The sequence below is a fragment of the Lepidochelys olivacea genome (genome assembly GCF_965140295.1).
Source record: "Lepidochelys olivacea isolate rLepOli2 genome assembly, chromosome: 1".
NCBI lineage: Eukaryota > Metazoa > Chordata > Testudines > Cheloniidae > Lepidochelys > Lepidochelys olivacea.
Window position 1 is genome coordinate 283,518,767 of NC_140411.1, and position 15,530 is coordinate 283,534,296.

Genomic DNA, 15,530 nt, shown 5'->3' on the forward strand with positions numbered 1-15,530 from the left:
CTGATTGCCACCGTCCTCTGAAGTGGGTTCTGAAGGATCGCTGCGAACGCAGCCTCAACACTTACTCCAGACGCCTGCGTTGCTATGGCAGAAAGCAGAGTGAAACGTGCCGTTTATTGTGGTCACCCCGGATTGCAGTTGTAGGCGACGCTCAGTCTCAGACCAGCTAGCGGAGCTCAGCTGTGTGACACAGCTGGGAGCGGGGAGAGAAGAGGGGGAGGGCTGGGAATAAGACCCCGTCTCCAAACTACCTGCACGCCCAGCCCTAGATTAACACTCCCCCCCTGCGGCCGCGGAGCCTGGAAATCCAGCTCCCCGGCTGAGCACTCCCCGAGCCGCCCGAGCTGAGCTCCTGCAAAGCGGGACCCCAACCTTCCTCCAGGAGACGTCCGGGGCGTGGGGGCAGGGGCTGCAGCGGAGGCCGCTGGTTCAAGGTCCCCAGTGGCTGGGGCCTGCGGCCGGCCAGGGGCGAGGGCCGGGGACTGGCCGGGGAGGCGCGCGGAGCCGGGCGGGTGGGGCTGGGCTTCCCGCTCTAGCTCCGCCCCGGCCGCGCTCGGACCCTTTAAACAGGCGCCGGGGTCGCCCCAGCGGCGGCTACGGAGAGTGAGTCCGGCCGCCGCCGCCTTTCCCCGAGCTGCTGCGAGCCGAGGCGCTGCGGTGAGTATCCAGCTGCCCCGGAGCCGGCGGCTCCTGGCTGGGCGGGCGGCGTCCTGGCGCTGCAGCGGGGCCCCGCCTTGGGACTGGCGGTCCGGGGGGCAGCGCGCGGGGGCTGGCGGCTGCTCTGCCCTGGGCGCTCCCCGGGGCTGCCTCACAGCCCGAGCGCCCCGCCGCTGGGCGCGTGCCGGGCTTCGCGCTCCCCCCCGCCGGCTTGCGGCGCGGGACGAGAGAGACGCGACCCCAGCGCACACTGACTCCCTGGGTGGTGAGCGGGGGCCCGCGGGGTCGGGCTAGGGCGGCCCGCTGCCCTGGCCGGGGCTCCTCCGTACTGCCGCCTGTTCTCCAGCCCCGGACGCTGGGCTTTCCGTGCGAGGCCGGGCGTCATCACAGGTGGCTCACCGAAGAGCGTCAGGGTTCATGGCACCGTGCAGGGCCTCTGAAGCCGAGCCACTCTCTGCCAGTTCCCCTGCGGGTTGGGAAATCCCTGGCCTGTCGGACCTCCTAGATGCAGTGACTCCTTGGGGCGGTGCATTCGTGTTGGAGCCTGAAGCTGGCCCAACCAGCCCTGGGGGCGGATGCACCTCGAGTGAGTAGGGCAGTGATTTCAAATGGCAGCGAAATGGCTTTCGCTACCTCATGAGACCAAAATACCACCTGTGCGGGTTTTGTGGTCTCCCAGTAAACTTGAGTATGTGCCCCCAATGCCGGGCATTTCTGCAAAAATATATTGGGTTAATTAGGCTAAGGGCTGGATTTACGCCATGCGTGCCCCTGGGAACAGCACCCACCCTGCCTACAGCTGACATTCGTGTTGCACAGAGTTTTAGAGGGGTCAGGTGCCCCTAGAACACTAGTGCCCCTAGGCACCTGGCTAATTGGAAATCCGGCCCTGCCTTTCTCCTTGGCCAAATTAAATCCCTGGATATTGGATGGTTTAAATAATGCGGATATAGGTGGGTGCTTGACTAATTAGTAGTTTGCTAGAAATGCCTTGACCCTGACACGTACATCTGTTTGGATACACTAGATTGATACTTGCAATAACTTAATCTCCTAAAACTATGCTATATAGCATTAAATTAGCTAAGTTAACTAACTGGCAGTTTCTGTGGGGTAATGGTAGTGTAGAATCAGTAGCCCAGCTTGTTGTGGGGTACTGAGTTCAACCATATCTTCTACTGTCTATGAATCTCCAGCATCTTGGGGGGCCGGGAGGGCAAGAGAGCAAAGAGCTGCTTCAAAATCACTTAAGAATAGTGGGTCTGGAGGGTTTGCATTTCAAAGTTTGAGTTGACGGAAGGCAGGAAGGTGTGAGTGGACTAACGTACATAAATTCAAAACATCAGTTTATGAAGCAATCTAAATTCACTTGCTATCTGATACCTGTGGAAAAGAAGCACATACAGTAGAACCTCAGAGTTACGAACACCTCAGGAATGGAGGGTGTTGGTAACGCTGAAACGTTTCTAAAGTTGTGGTGGTTCTTTCAAAAGTTTACAACTGAACGTTGGCTTAATACAGCTTGGAGACTTCACTATGCAGAAGAAAACCGCTGCTTTTAACCATCTTAATTTAAACGAAACTAGCACAGAAGAGTTTCTTCACCTTGTCTAATTTTTTTAAACTTTACCTTTATTTTTTTTGTTAGTTTACGTTTAACACAGTATGGTACTGTATTTGCATTTTGTGCAGGGGATGGTTGGTTTGTTTGTTTCTCCTGCTGCCTTGTTGTGTACTTCCAGTTCCAAATGAGGTGCGTGGTTGACCAGTCAAGTCGAAACTCTGGTGTTCATAACTGTGAGGTTCCACTGTAGTGGATATGTGTGCACATAGCATTAGCTTGCCAAGCTGATTACTTATGTTCCTGGCCAAAACAATTCCATTTTCAACAATTCTGTTTTTGTCACAATGGTTACACTAACAAATTTGGAGTAGTACATGACTAGAATGGCTTGGTGGGGTCTCTTATTAAAGCTATTAGAAAAGCTAGTCCGATGTACATCTAAAACTGGCTTGATGTAAGATTAGTAGCTTGAAAGATTTCTCTCCCCCCTCCCTCAGCGTTCTTCATAAGCAGGGGCTCACTTCCCTGAAGCAGGGTTTACTTCCAGAAGTTCAAGTACACAGCAGGTAAAACTTGATTATCTGACTATTAAGTGCTAAGTGCTGACAATGCTGTACAAGACAGTTCCTGCCCTAAGAAAGTTGCATGGGTTTTTTTGGAGGGGGAGGAATCTCATGCTACAACGGCCTATCAGTAGAAACTATAAATACTAAACACTAAATAGTAAATGCTTCACATTTCCCTGTTTCTAGGTTGCCATTTTATGAAAGCATCATGGAGTTTTTTTTGTTTGTTTTTTTAAAACACTGCATCGGGGGGGGGGGAGTGTCTCTAAAAGTAGTGCAACATTTTCCAGACTCTAAGGTGAGTTGTTTTTTGAGGCAGTTTTGTACAGTGTAGCTAAGTTTTGTGCAGATTTGGACAGTTGGGGTAAGGTCTCTTGCTATTTTGTCAGGTTCCATGACTGAATGGTTGAACCAGCTCAGAGCGCTCAGCAAATAAACTTGCAGGGCTTTTGCAGGAGACAGTCCTCTCATCCAGTGGAATGACAGAGAACATTGTGAAGCAACAGTCCTCTTGGGGTGTTGAGGGCATGGGGGAATCTCCATTGGCTCAGAGAGCATCTTAGTTTTGCCCTGCCTTTTTTAACAGGATTCCAAACAGGTCACTGCCCCATGACGTATCCAACCAGTAGTGCGTGTTTGTGGAGTTTTTTGGTTTTGTGGTTTAGTATCGCAGGTGGCTAACTGGGCTCTTCTGTGCCATAGGGAGATTGTACTAGTGCGTGCTCGTATATGGAAGTGTTGTAGTGATAATCCTAGTATCTGCATGCCTGTTTCCCACAACTAGTTCTAGAAGTGGGATAAATATTGAAGTGGAAAATGGAAAGTGTCAGTTTGGGGGGCAGAGCTGAGCAGGAGAAACTAAGGAAAGAAATGCTGCATTTTCCCATGGGCCAGGACTCCAAAACCCAGGAACAGTTAGTTGTTTGCAGTTCGCTTGTGAAGGCAACTTGGTTGTGAACTGTTCAGCTATGTGAACATTTCATGCAGCTCTGTGTAAAATATTATGTGCAGGGGAGTAACCCCACTCTTTAAGTTCCTATTGCTTTAATTTTATAGCTTTTCTGCTTCTGGCTGGCTCTGACAAAACTCTAGTCTTTTGACTGCATCCAGTGGAAACTCAAACCCAGGTATCCTTTTTAATGTGTAGATAATGTATAAGGTTCCTGGATGGGGAGCTGCCTGGAAGGCACAGCTCTACCCATGCACCTACTACTGTGTGTACGTATCTCTTCTTTTGGTAGCAAACAGGGTTGGTCGCCTAATTGCAGGGCACAGTAGCTGCCTCTAGGTGTTCTTGAGGCATCCTCACTGCCTTGATCCCTTTGAATTGCATAGGAGTATGGTTTAGCACTTTCCTCACATGCTGCTGTTTAGCATATTGCCTGTAAAATATCTCAATCAATTTTTGGCTCTTGTGTCCTTCACTAGTACATTGAGTTCTGTCATCATGGCTAAAACTTCTGAAGGGTTAAAGTTGGCTTCTTTTCCGGACTGCTGCTTAGGCAAGATGTCCTACTTGTGACTCTACAGACTGTGCATGTTTAAATGCACAAAACAAGAGTCCAATCTTCAATAAGAATCAAAGCTTTAAGGTCAACTGCCTACAGAATTTTTGTCCAACCCTCGGACAAATGCTTTACTTAACATAATATGAAATGTGAGTTTCTAGACCAATCACTGAGCAAGGGCAAGGAACACCTTTTAAGATAAGGTGTTTTTTTAATGTAGAATGAAACATTTCAAACACTTGCATTGTTTTATTTTTAAAAAAATTGCTTAAATATTAGTGACTGCTGACTTAACCCTATATTCCCATCAGAGAATGGCACCGAACTGGGGAATGGGAGCGGGGTAGTACAGTCATGGCTTTCAACGTGGCGTAAATCAGAGCACCACTCTGAGAAGGGGTGCAGGGTATAGAACTGAGTACCTCTTGGCAGGCGCATACTGCAAGTCCAGGTGTATGCTCCTGTGGAGAGGAGGGTGGCTGCCAAGAACTCCTAAAAACAAAATAGTTCAGAATTATAGGGTACCGTTGGTACAAACATCTGGAAAACTTAGTACCACGTCAATGGCTCTTAAATTCATTAAAGGCCTGCCTGAACGAGCAGAAGTTTTATCAAGTTCTGCAAGCAGCTTTCATGAGCTACAACATCCTCCCTACCCTTCGGAGGACTGAAATCAGAATGCTATTAATCTGCCTGTGGGGCTCTAATGTGTAGCATAGCTCATGTTGGAATAATGTAGACAGAACACATGATATCTAGCTTTTAAGTGGAAAGAATTGATCTTTAGGGCAGGACTACATACCGTGTTCTCTAGCTATCTGACCACTCCGAGGTGCTGTATGTGGAACAGATTAACAGACTGCTTCTCACTGAAGTCCGTCTTCTAATCTTGACTGCTTGGGGATGACTTGTGCTGATAGCTCAAGGAATACTGCTATAGAAGCTCCTATGGAAATGTTAAAGGGGAGGACAGTTGGCCTTGGTCTCCTCAGGGACACCCACCTTCTTGAAGCACTAACCTTTGTTGAAGTTTGAAAATCAAAAGCCTTAAGAACATCAAATTCTGACTTCCTTTAAATTCTGTCTAGATACTTGCATAGCCTTTATCACAGTAGTATCTGTGCATCTTGTAATTCATAATGGATTTTATCCTCCCAGTGCTTCTCTGGGGTATGGCAGTGCTTTCCCTATTTGACAGCTGGGGAACAGAGACACAGGGTAGATTAATTGACTCTCCCAGTAAGGCCGTAACTGAGCTATGAACCTGGGTCTCAGTCCCTGTACCCAATCACTGGGGCTATCCTTCTTACTAAATATTTTTATAAGAAAGAAGAGGCAATTAAATAATGTGTGTGTACATAGGGGGGTTCAAATGTGAAAACAAAAACAAAAGGCAGGTCAGTGCCTTGTAACAGTGCCAAAGCCCTGAGAGGCCCAAGAAAGAAGCTTATTTAATAAACAAAATTTCAACTTGGCCTGTTCTCAGACGCATACAGAGTGGGAAGGAATCTCTTCTCCATTCTGCAGCTAATGTACAAGGGTTTGGAAGAGGAATGCAGCCTGTATCCCTCTTTCAGAGGACCCTGTTTGCCATGATTGATGTCAGCTGCTGTGTGGTAACACAGCCAAACACTTGAATAAAAGAAATGGAATCTTAATTTTTAGACTCTACCAATGCCAAGAATGATGCCAAGAATGACAAATAGTGGTGTCATAAAACAAATCTTACTAGCCCGCTCAGAGTATTAGTTATTGCCAACCCATTGAGAAGCAACTGTGCTAACCTCTTGGAAAGGGTGCACAAAGAAATATTTCAGTAGTTAAATTAATGTCACCACCACAAATGGAACAGCTACTAAGCCACTTCTGTATTAAACAGAACATTTCCGTAAACCTCTGCTTAAGAATTTGCTTAAGATGTCCCAATTTGAGTTAATCAGCAGTTAATCTTGTTTTCCCACATTCCACTAGTGGCTGTCCTGTCCTGTGTCCCCCCCCCCCCATTGAGCAAAGGTCTCTTAGCAGTTACTAAGCAACATTCCTTTTGAAGGGCATGCTGTCACCCTTGTCCTGAAACTGTATTTTCCCCTCTGTGATCCCCCCAAGGGCACCCACTTAAAGGTTTCCAGCTCCCAGTCCTTCCCTCTCTGGGCAGAGACGTGTATCTCACTCCCTTCTGACTGGATTTTTTTTTTCAGGCTGCACAGCTCCCTGATCTATGCTGTGATATCCCCAGCACACTAGTCTGCCTAAAGTCTAGTGTCTACACTTGGCTTTCTCTCCAAGGGCAGTGAACAGTGTATTGCTAGCTGTGATAAGTTACCACACAGCTCCTTCTAAGCAAGCACATTTACTCTTAAGGGAAAAACCATTACAGCGATAGCATATAACAGTAAAAGAACCTACATGCATGTTTAAAAGCACACCAAGGGTCACCCCAAAGACAGTCTGGGGCTCTAGTAGGTGTCAGTCCTTCAAATCCCCACCACTGGGTTTTCCCTGTGGTTAAAGTTCTGATCAGTCTCTAGATCAGGAATCTGAATGAAGACCCCAAGTCAGTTTAAGGTTAGTCCATTTATCCCAAAGTCGTTTGTCTATTGGTCTCTGGAGAATCTGGTTTGAGAGCCTCCTAAGAAGGTGGTACTTCTCTGGAGGTGTTTATAACCACTGTGCTTTGCCTTAATCATCCCCGCTATTGTTTTCAGTTCCTCAAGGAGCTGTGGTAACCCTAGAGACACAATCCTTGGTCTACAAAGATACAGAAGCCATTCATACAGCCTGGTTTCCCAAAGATAGTGACTCGGAAGCATTCCTTTATAGGACACTAGTCAGCCTTACAACTCCAATTCAAAACCCTGCAGACAGCAGTGAAACTATCAAGAGCATGGGTGGTGGGTGGAGCCCCCCTTTGGAGAGGCTAGCCCCCAGAGCCACAAGCCCCCCACCTGGAGGAGTCATGAGCATCTGCCCCCCCTTGGCTGGGGGTGCCTTGGGCTGGCTGGAGGCCCAAGCACTCCTCCTTTGACTGGAGGAGCCCTGGGCCAGCTGCAGCTGCGCCATTCCTCCCCTCCCCAGACCCCAATCAAAGGTCTCACTGTCATCGGAAGAAACTTTTCATATGCCCCATGCAGGTTCTAGGGTGGCTGAGGAGGCAGAATTTGCCACTCAGCTTTCTGGGTTCATCAGTAACCTCTCTGGAGTCTTGGGAGTGCCAGCACTAGGGGAAGCTGAGCTTCCCCTGGCCTATTATACCCACTGGCCATGGTCAGGAGTCGTACTGACTACAGTACTTGCTACTGCTCTTTGGGGGAACTACTAGGAACAGCAAATGCAGGTTTGAAAGTTGGGGGGGTGGGAGAAAAATACTTCTCCACTTTTCTTTCTTCACATCCTCCCTGAACAGAAGGTCCTGGATGGGTGAGTGTGAGGGAGCTTCAGATGTCATTCCTATCAACCTCTGACTAATCAGATGGAGTCCAAAGCACAGATCAGGGACAGGTCTGCCTTTTCAGTAATTGGAGGTAGCAAGAGAGGCTGAGTTGTGCCAGAGAAGCCTCCACTTTTTTCCCCCCCTCCATGTCTACCTCTGATTCGTATAGGAGAACTTTTCAAAGGCACCAAGGGCTGTTAGGCAGGCCTTGTGGCCCTGTAAACTTTCCCTATGTCAATACCCTACTGCCGTAATATTTACACATAGGTGAAATCCTTGTCTTAAAACTACAACATCAATGGAATTCTGGGTCTGCATTAAAAAACTAACAACTGGGCCTCCTCTGTGGTGTTCAGCGTACAGTCTTGGGCCCTGCCCCAAAGAGCTCACAGTCTCCATTTGAACAAGAGCCAACAAATGGAAAAAAGTAGGGGGAGGGAGCATGAGGAAACAGCTGAACTCTAAGATTTATTTTCTCATTAAAAATCCTGACCTCTCACTGCAACAGCACTCTATAAAGAAGATTTAAGAACTAACAATGTTTTTATCTTGACTGTCTGGAAAATTACATCTAATGAACAGTCTCATTTGAGAAACAAAATCCAGTTGTCCCAAGGGCCTCCCAGTGTCTACCTTAACTGTAGTGCTCTTCTGCTTAAATTGGAATTTTTTTCAGCAGTTAGCTTTTGGCATTCACAGAAGTGCCATCCTAGCAGCACTAGTTTTCCTTTACAGCTGTAGGGGGTGGAGTGTCTCTATGAGCAAATATTTAAGTATCAAACCAGTAAGTGCAATAATGATGGTGTTCCTAAAATTTACTGCAGCTTAGTACGTGACAAGAAATAATACTACATGCTTGTGGTTGTCAGCCATTTTCTTTCACAAAATTACTACTTTGAATATTTGGGCTCACTGCACATGCCTGCCTGGTGAAGGTGAGATTTTATGTCACTAGCACGAGGATGCCTCAGAAATGATCCCCATTAACCACTAAATTTCAGACACTAGTTCAGAAAAACACTGTTCTTAGCATAGCAAATTGCTCTCCAGTTAGGCAAACCTTGTGGTTTATGCCATTTTCCAAGGCATAGACTCTGCAGAAAAACAAAATGCCTTTGTTGGCACAATTGGTTGGCTTCCATCAGAAGAGAGAAACCGGATTAATGAAGTATAGAAACTGAAATTACATCCGTCTGGGAGGGTGTTCATTCAAGGTACAGTAAAGCCATTATGCATGCAACTTTGTGCATATCCAATTCATGTAACTTTCAAAATTCTGAACAGGCAATGTAAAACAGGGAATGTAAAAAAAAAATTGGTTTTTGGGAGGCATTATCTTCTGTTTCCAGGTCTCCTGCTTAATGCACCAAGCCATATTGCATACAACAGTGGGAACTTAAGGGTTTAAAGATTTGTTCCTTATGCTTAATTGGAGGCTCCTGCAGCATTACAGATAAGCCCATAAAGGCTGTTTGACCCTATGAGTACTATCTGGGATGTAGAATGTGTTTAGTACTCACAATCTGACTACTATAGACACTTTCTTATAGAACTAGGCTCAAAACGGCCAAAAATCTGGCAGACTGGCAGCATTGTGTTAAATTACTACAGTTCTTAGCTCAGACTCTTTTGTATTGACTCTTTGAGAACTGTACCTGTGAAATAATTCAGTGAACAATCTTGATCTTGCTGCTCTGTCTCAGATTACTGATGTATCTTCACAGAGTCAGGATGCCAAACTGGGGAGGGGGTAACAAGTGCGGTGCCTGTGGACGAACAGTCTACCATGCTGAAGAGGTTCAGTGTGATGGGAGGAGCTTCCACAGATGCTGCTTTCTTTGCAGTAAGTATTCCTCACATGCTGCTTTTCGTGTCATGCCAACTCTTGTCAATGAAAGTTTCAGTGGCTCTGTTGCATGTCTGACTGAACAGTGTCAGAGCAAGATGTTCTTCTACAAATGTATCCATAGGGGTTACATAATAAAGGCTCTGAGTTGGCATGTGGGAAACTGAATGGCAGTGCAAGTTACCAGAGTGGTCTAGTTTTGGGGGCCCCCAGGAATGCTATGAATGCTGTCAGATTTAGGTTAACTTGTCACCCTTTCCCTTATGCCTCATAAGGACCTCCATGTCAGTAGAGGGAGAGCTCATCCAGAACCACTGAAGAAAGGTGTTCCTCTCTGGTGTGGGAGAGGTCCTAAAGAGATTTGTTAAACTGAGCCTAGATCTCTCCTTCACAACCTTATGTCTGGAAAAAGGCAAGGAACATGTTTTAGAGTGAGAAATCTACATTTGAATTCTGTCCAAACAGGTAATGGCACAGCAAGAAGGCTTGATTTGTTTCGATACAGTTTTGTAGAGCCAAGCTTCTACCTCTGTATCTGTTGGAAAGTAGATGGAGGGCTGAAGGAATAATTAAATGAGTCCTCCCTTTCTCTCTTTTACCCAGGTCCATGTAGATTGCGTAGGATATTAAAGCATCAGTAGTTTGGCTGAATTTCTAACTAATACGTTTAGCGGAGCGAAAATCCTAGCCCCCCCCCTTGGCATAGGAGGCTGTGGGTTATTTCAGATGAACAGAGTCCAAGTCACTATTTTTCAGTCTAACCAACTCATTCAGGCATCAAAACTAGCTTTTTCTGCTGTAAAGATTGTTTATTAGTTGGAAAAAAGGTATTCTTATAAATTCACAAACTGCCTGTCTAACAAAATCAGAGTACTTCAACTTATTGCAAATATGCAGTGTCACTTTGCCCAGCTTTCTGGCCTCAACTATCTGGGGACAGAATTAGGGTTCAGCCTTGCTTTAAGGAAACTACAGTTACAAACAGGAAGACTTTCAAAATTAGCTTGCCACTAATATCTGCAACATCCCATCTATGTGTGGTGATGGGATATAGGTGTGTTTATATTCCTTTTCCTGGTACTCTACAGCAATTGTAGCAAATTATTTGGCTGTGGCTCAGTTGGCTTAAGTTCAGTTTTTATAGAAGTTTCTTCTATTAAAACTTGGAACATGCAGTCAAACAGTTGGTTGGTTTAGTATATTTCACTATGAGCGAAGCCAAGGTCATGTTTATGTCTTTAAGTCTTTGTTTTAAACTCAGCAAAACTAAAGACTTGTATTTTAAAATTGATTAATTGCTCTTAATTACTATAAAATGCCATGTATCAACTGTCTACTGCAGGGGTTCTCAAACTTCATTGCACCCTCTTCTGACAACACAAATTACTACATGACCCCAGGAGTGGGGACTGAAGCCTGAGCCCTGCCACCCTGGATATGGGGGGCTGAAGCTCATTAAAACAGGGTCATGACCCACTTTGGGGTCCCGACCCACAGTTGAGAACCGCTGGTCTACAGAATCCATGCAATAAACAAAGGTTTCTGTGTATTTTGAAGCTCTTACAGCTTTTTTTAAACAAAGTCTTAAAGAACTGGGTTGTAGTTGGGCTTTCAGTCCAACCTGCACCCTGTACAGGCATCAAAATGCTATGACTGGAGAAAGGGCACTAAACTTAGTTACAAAAGCAATGTTTAGAAGAGGGAAGCAGAAATAGCTGTAGTCCTTACAATGTGACCTTGGGCAAGTCTTAACTTCTGTCCTCCGATCAATCTGCATAATACATCTAATTCTTTCTTGCCTGCTAAAATGTTGCCGTTCACACATGCTTTCATTCTTCCTGAAGTTCTGCATTCCTCCGAAAAGGAGGATCAGCCACTTGCAATAGAAAGATGCCTCTGATGAAATTATTGGGTTACTGAAAGCAATCTGGTTCTTGGGTTTACAGTTCTAGTCTGGTATCCATAAAAAGTAAAACAAACCCCAGGGTCTAAAATAGCAGCACAAAAGCTGTGGAGAAGCAGCTTGCCCATGTGAACAGAGGGCCCTGAACTGTCAGACAATTAAATGCTTCTGCACTGATGCAGATGCTTGTTTCCATGTAACTTGAAGCAAGAGTGGAAATGGCTGAGTTTAGTATCTGGTTTTCTGTGTAACCTCATTAATCAAACTACAACAAGTTTCCATTCTTTAAATATCACCATGAGGGTGGGAGGGAATAGAGCCTCTTTATGAAGCTAAACATAATTCACCAATTCAAAAGAGAAGCTGCCTCCTCTAATTTTCAGCAGTCCCACAGCTCATTAGGAAGAGTTCATAAGGAACAACTGTGGACAGGGGAACCCATGACATCTGGCATTTGACTTTTTTTTTTTTTGATTTACTGCATGTGCTATGGCTGAAAATTGCCCCTTCTGGCAATTTAAAACTTTTTTTTTCCCCAGTGGTTTGTCGGAAAAACTTAGACAGCACAACTGTAGCAATTCATGACGATGAGGTTTACTGCAAGTCCTGCTATGGAAAAAAGTATGGTCCTAAAGGTTATGGCTATGGCCAAGGAGCAGGTACACTCAACATGGACAGAGGCGAGAGACTGGGCATCAAGCATGACAAGTAAGTTCAACTCTTCATTATATCTCACTGCAAGATGTACAGTTGGCATGTGATCTTCATGTTGTGCTAAAGATTCTTCATGCAGGAGTTAAAGGCCAAATGCTCTTACAGATGTATAATGTGGCTATGCTCTAAACACACTAAAATGCCAGCATATCCCACAGCAGAATATTGAAGTAGAGAGACACTGTAGGTCAGAGGTGCACTGAACCCATGATGCGTGTTCCTGCAGTCCTGCTGCACACAACTTCCACTGTTATCAGTGGGAGTTACCTGAAGGCAAGACTTTAGGATCAAGCTTTTAATCTCTCTGGATTATGAAAAATTATATTGTGCTGGTTACTGGCTTTATGCAAGTTTAAAGATTACTGAACATGTCTTGTTTAGTATTCAAATCCGACTTATTGGCTGATAGGCTCATACACTAAGCTTTGACAAGGTTGTGTTCTTTTTATGAATTAAAATAAAGGAGGATTTGAGGTGGTATACAGATTTATTGTCTCTATGGAAAACTTAATCCTGCTCTAAATTGAAGTGCCTTACTGCATTTCAGTCTGTCAGGTATAGCAACTAGTTGGCCAGGCAGTAGCAAAAGTGTGATAGAATTGGTTCTTTAAAGCAGGTCAGGTAAAAGTACTTAAAGCTATATCAAAACCTGTTCAGAGCAGGAGTTTGCTATCTAAACAGCAAATGCCATAACTAGTACACACTTCTAATGACTTCTAGTTCCATTAAAGTTCAACTGTTCGTAGCTCAGTCTTGCTAAAATTCCAGCTTCTAATCTTAACAGTTGAGATGTAAATTCTCATGAGGTTGTTCATTCAGTATCTCCAAATTTAATTTAGAAACTGGCATACTGACTTGGGCAATGGCTCACCAAGTCAGCATCCGGTATTAGATACTACTTTGTGGTGTTTACACCTTCTGGGTAACTGGGAAGTACTATGGCATGGAGGAAACTTATCATGTTGTCATTAACTAAATACAAGGGTCAGATAGGTCAATTATTATTATGCAAAATTGCCTTAAAATAACAGCTTCTCAGCATGGAAAACACCATTAATCAAACCACTTCAGTGTCTTGATTTAAAAAAAAAAAAGATAAGGTGAGGGTGGATTTTAAAGACAAATGCATGTGGCTGGGGCTGCAGTTATTATGGATTCTGGCGAAACCTAGGTGTGTATAGTTACAAATAATTATTTGTATCCTGTATTCAGATATCCCCCGCTCTCCTCTTTTTAGAGCAGTTGTCTACAAACTGGGGGTGTGCCCTCATTGAGGAGCATGGAGGAACGTTCAGGGGACGTGACAGGGCTGGGAGGGAGCACCACCCAGCCCTGTTCTGCCCTCAGCTAGACTTTGGCCCTTGGCTCCTAGCCGACTACAGCTCTGGCCCCAGCCTAGGCCTCCTTACCCCTGTCCACCCCTCCCCTCGAGTTGCGGCCCCACTCCTGGCCCTGGTTCCTGACTGTGGCTTGAGGAAGGCGGGTATAGACAGGGGCAATGGGGGCTTTGACATGAAAAGCTTGAGGACCACTGTTTTAGAGGGTAAATAGGCACACAAGACTGACCTACTATATACCTCTTCCTTCTAGCACACCATCTCCTCACCGACCTACAACAAGTCCAAATACTTCAAAGTTTGCTCAGAAATTTGGAGGTGCAGAGAAATGCTCTAGATGTGGTGATTCTGTTTATGCTGCTGAGAAAGTAATAGGAGCTGGAAAGGTAAAATAGATTTTGATAAAGTTCTTTGCTGAATAGGATGTGGGGGGGCAGGGACACACACAATCGAAGCAAGGTTTGGCTACAAACCGTTTTTTCAGCATATTTAGCCAGAAAGAGTCAGGTAGGCCAATTACTGTGATGCAAAATTCCCTTTGTATAGCAGCTTCTCTGCATGGAAAACACCATTTAATCAAACCAGTTCAGTGTCCTTTAAACCAAGATAAAGGTGGGGGAGGGTTTTAAAGATAAGTGCATGTGGCTGGGGCTGCAGTTGTTAGATTCTGGCAAAACCTAAATGTATTTAGTGTTTTACCTAAAGCATAATATTTCTTTGCTGACTTGCATCTGAAAAAATCTGTTAAAAGAGCTGGTCTGTCATCTATCATGTCGTTGCATTATTTAAGTGAGAAACAGAAAACTCCTAGAGTAGGATCCTTGTCTGCTTTAGGCTACAGGAGTCTGTGTACCTATTGCTATTTAAAAGTTACTCTCAAGAGTGTCTAGTAAATACAATGACTTATACTCTTTGCTTCTCTTAGCCTTGGCATAAAAACTGTTTCCGATGTGCCAAGTGTGGGAAGAGTCTAGAATCCACAACCCTGACTGAGAAAGAAGGTGAAATTTACTGTAAAGGTAAGCTGAAGAAACATGCTGGAACCCTAACAGTCTACAGTTCAGAGTAGCATGTGTTCTAAGGAGCAGAGATCTCCAGTTCGGATCTGGAGTGGGAATCCTGTGCTGACATCTCAGAAGGATTCCTCCCTTTTGACAGGGTTTGACATTTAGCACTGCAGTATTGCTAAAAATTGTTCTGCAACTGTGCAATATTACTTATTGATCTGTTTGAGGAATAGTTAAATGGCTCTAAATGCTCTATTCTCTAGCATCCTTCCATGAACACTGCTTTTGCTGAGCAGTCCTGAGCAATAGAAGTCCAGTAACTTGCAGGCATCCTAACATGTCTTTTCTGAAAACATTGCTTTTTTTTCCCCCTTCCTTTCAGGCTGCTATGCAAAGAACTTTGGCCCCAAAGGATTTGGATATGGGCAGGGAGCAGGTGCCCTTGTTCATGCTCAGTGAAAGAGTAAAATCCAAGACTGATCATGGTTCATAGAGACTCTTCCTCTGCAACAAGGCACAGCTTAAGTGTTACTAGTTACTGTGAAACTGACACTAGTGTATTATAATATTGCTTAGATCAAGCTTTTACCAAATACTAAAGCACTATATATTTCTCTATTTTTCTTGTAGACCACATGTTAATGAACACTGTGTTAGCACTGTCATTCCACTTCAATAAAGCTTTGCATATTGTGACTTTTTTTTGTTTAGTTTATCTTTAAATTATCAGGTAAAAACTGCTACCCTCTGACTCACCAGTATAAAGAGCTTGAGACCAGTGCTGGATGAAGGCACTTGGACCTAGTGCCTCAGCACCTGGAGTCATGTGGTTACACCAGTTTCTGCTTAACTTAAAAAGCTTCTAGCCCTTATGACTGGGGGAAGGAGAAGAGCCTTGAATTGCCCTGTGTATGCCATTGGGGGTTTCATTCAGAGTCCTGCTGAATAGGGGCACCCTTGGCAACACCTCCTCAGCAATGGACTCTGGCATGAGAAGT

General features: G+C 45.0%; 1 protein-coding gene across 1 annotated transcript; it reads left to right on the top strand.

Annotated features, from left to right (window-relative positions):
• The first annotated feature begins 500 nt into the window (after positions 1-500).
• On the top strand, positions 501-15,228 carry CSRP2 (cysteine and glycine rich protein 2). Its single transcript, XM_084642746.1, has 6 exons — positions 501-657; positions 9,450-9,568; positions 12,014-12,182; positions 13,779-13,911; positions 14,451-14,544; positions 14,915-15,228. The coding sequence occupies exons 2-6, from the start codon at positions 9,457-9,459 to the stop codon at positions 14,989-14,991; spliced, it is 585 nt and encodes a 194-aa protein (XP_084498872.1). The 5' UTR covers positions 501-657; positions 9,450-9,456; the 3' UTR covers positions 14,992-15,228.
• The last annotated feature ends 302 nt before the right edge of the window (positions 15,229-15,530 follow it).

What these genes read in the sequence shown, in the direction of transcription:
- CSRP2 (XM_084642746.1), top strand. Translation starts at nt 9,457, where the DNA reads ATGCCAAACTGGGGAGGGGGTAACAAGTGCGGTGCCTGTGGACGAACA. An exon ending in AAGTAATAGGAGCTGGAAAG is followed by an intron (nt 13,912 to 14,450) that starts GTAAAATAGATT and finishes TGCTTCTCTTAG; the next exon opens with CCTTGGCATAAAAACTGTTT. An exon ending in AGGTGAAATTTACTGTAAAG is followed by an intron (nt 14,545 to 14,914) that starts GTAAGCTGAAGA and finishes CCTTCCTTTCAG; the next exon opens with GCTGCTATGCAAAGAACTTT.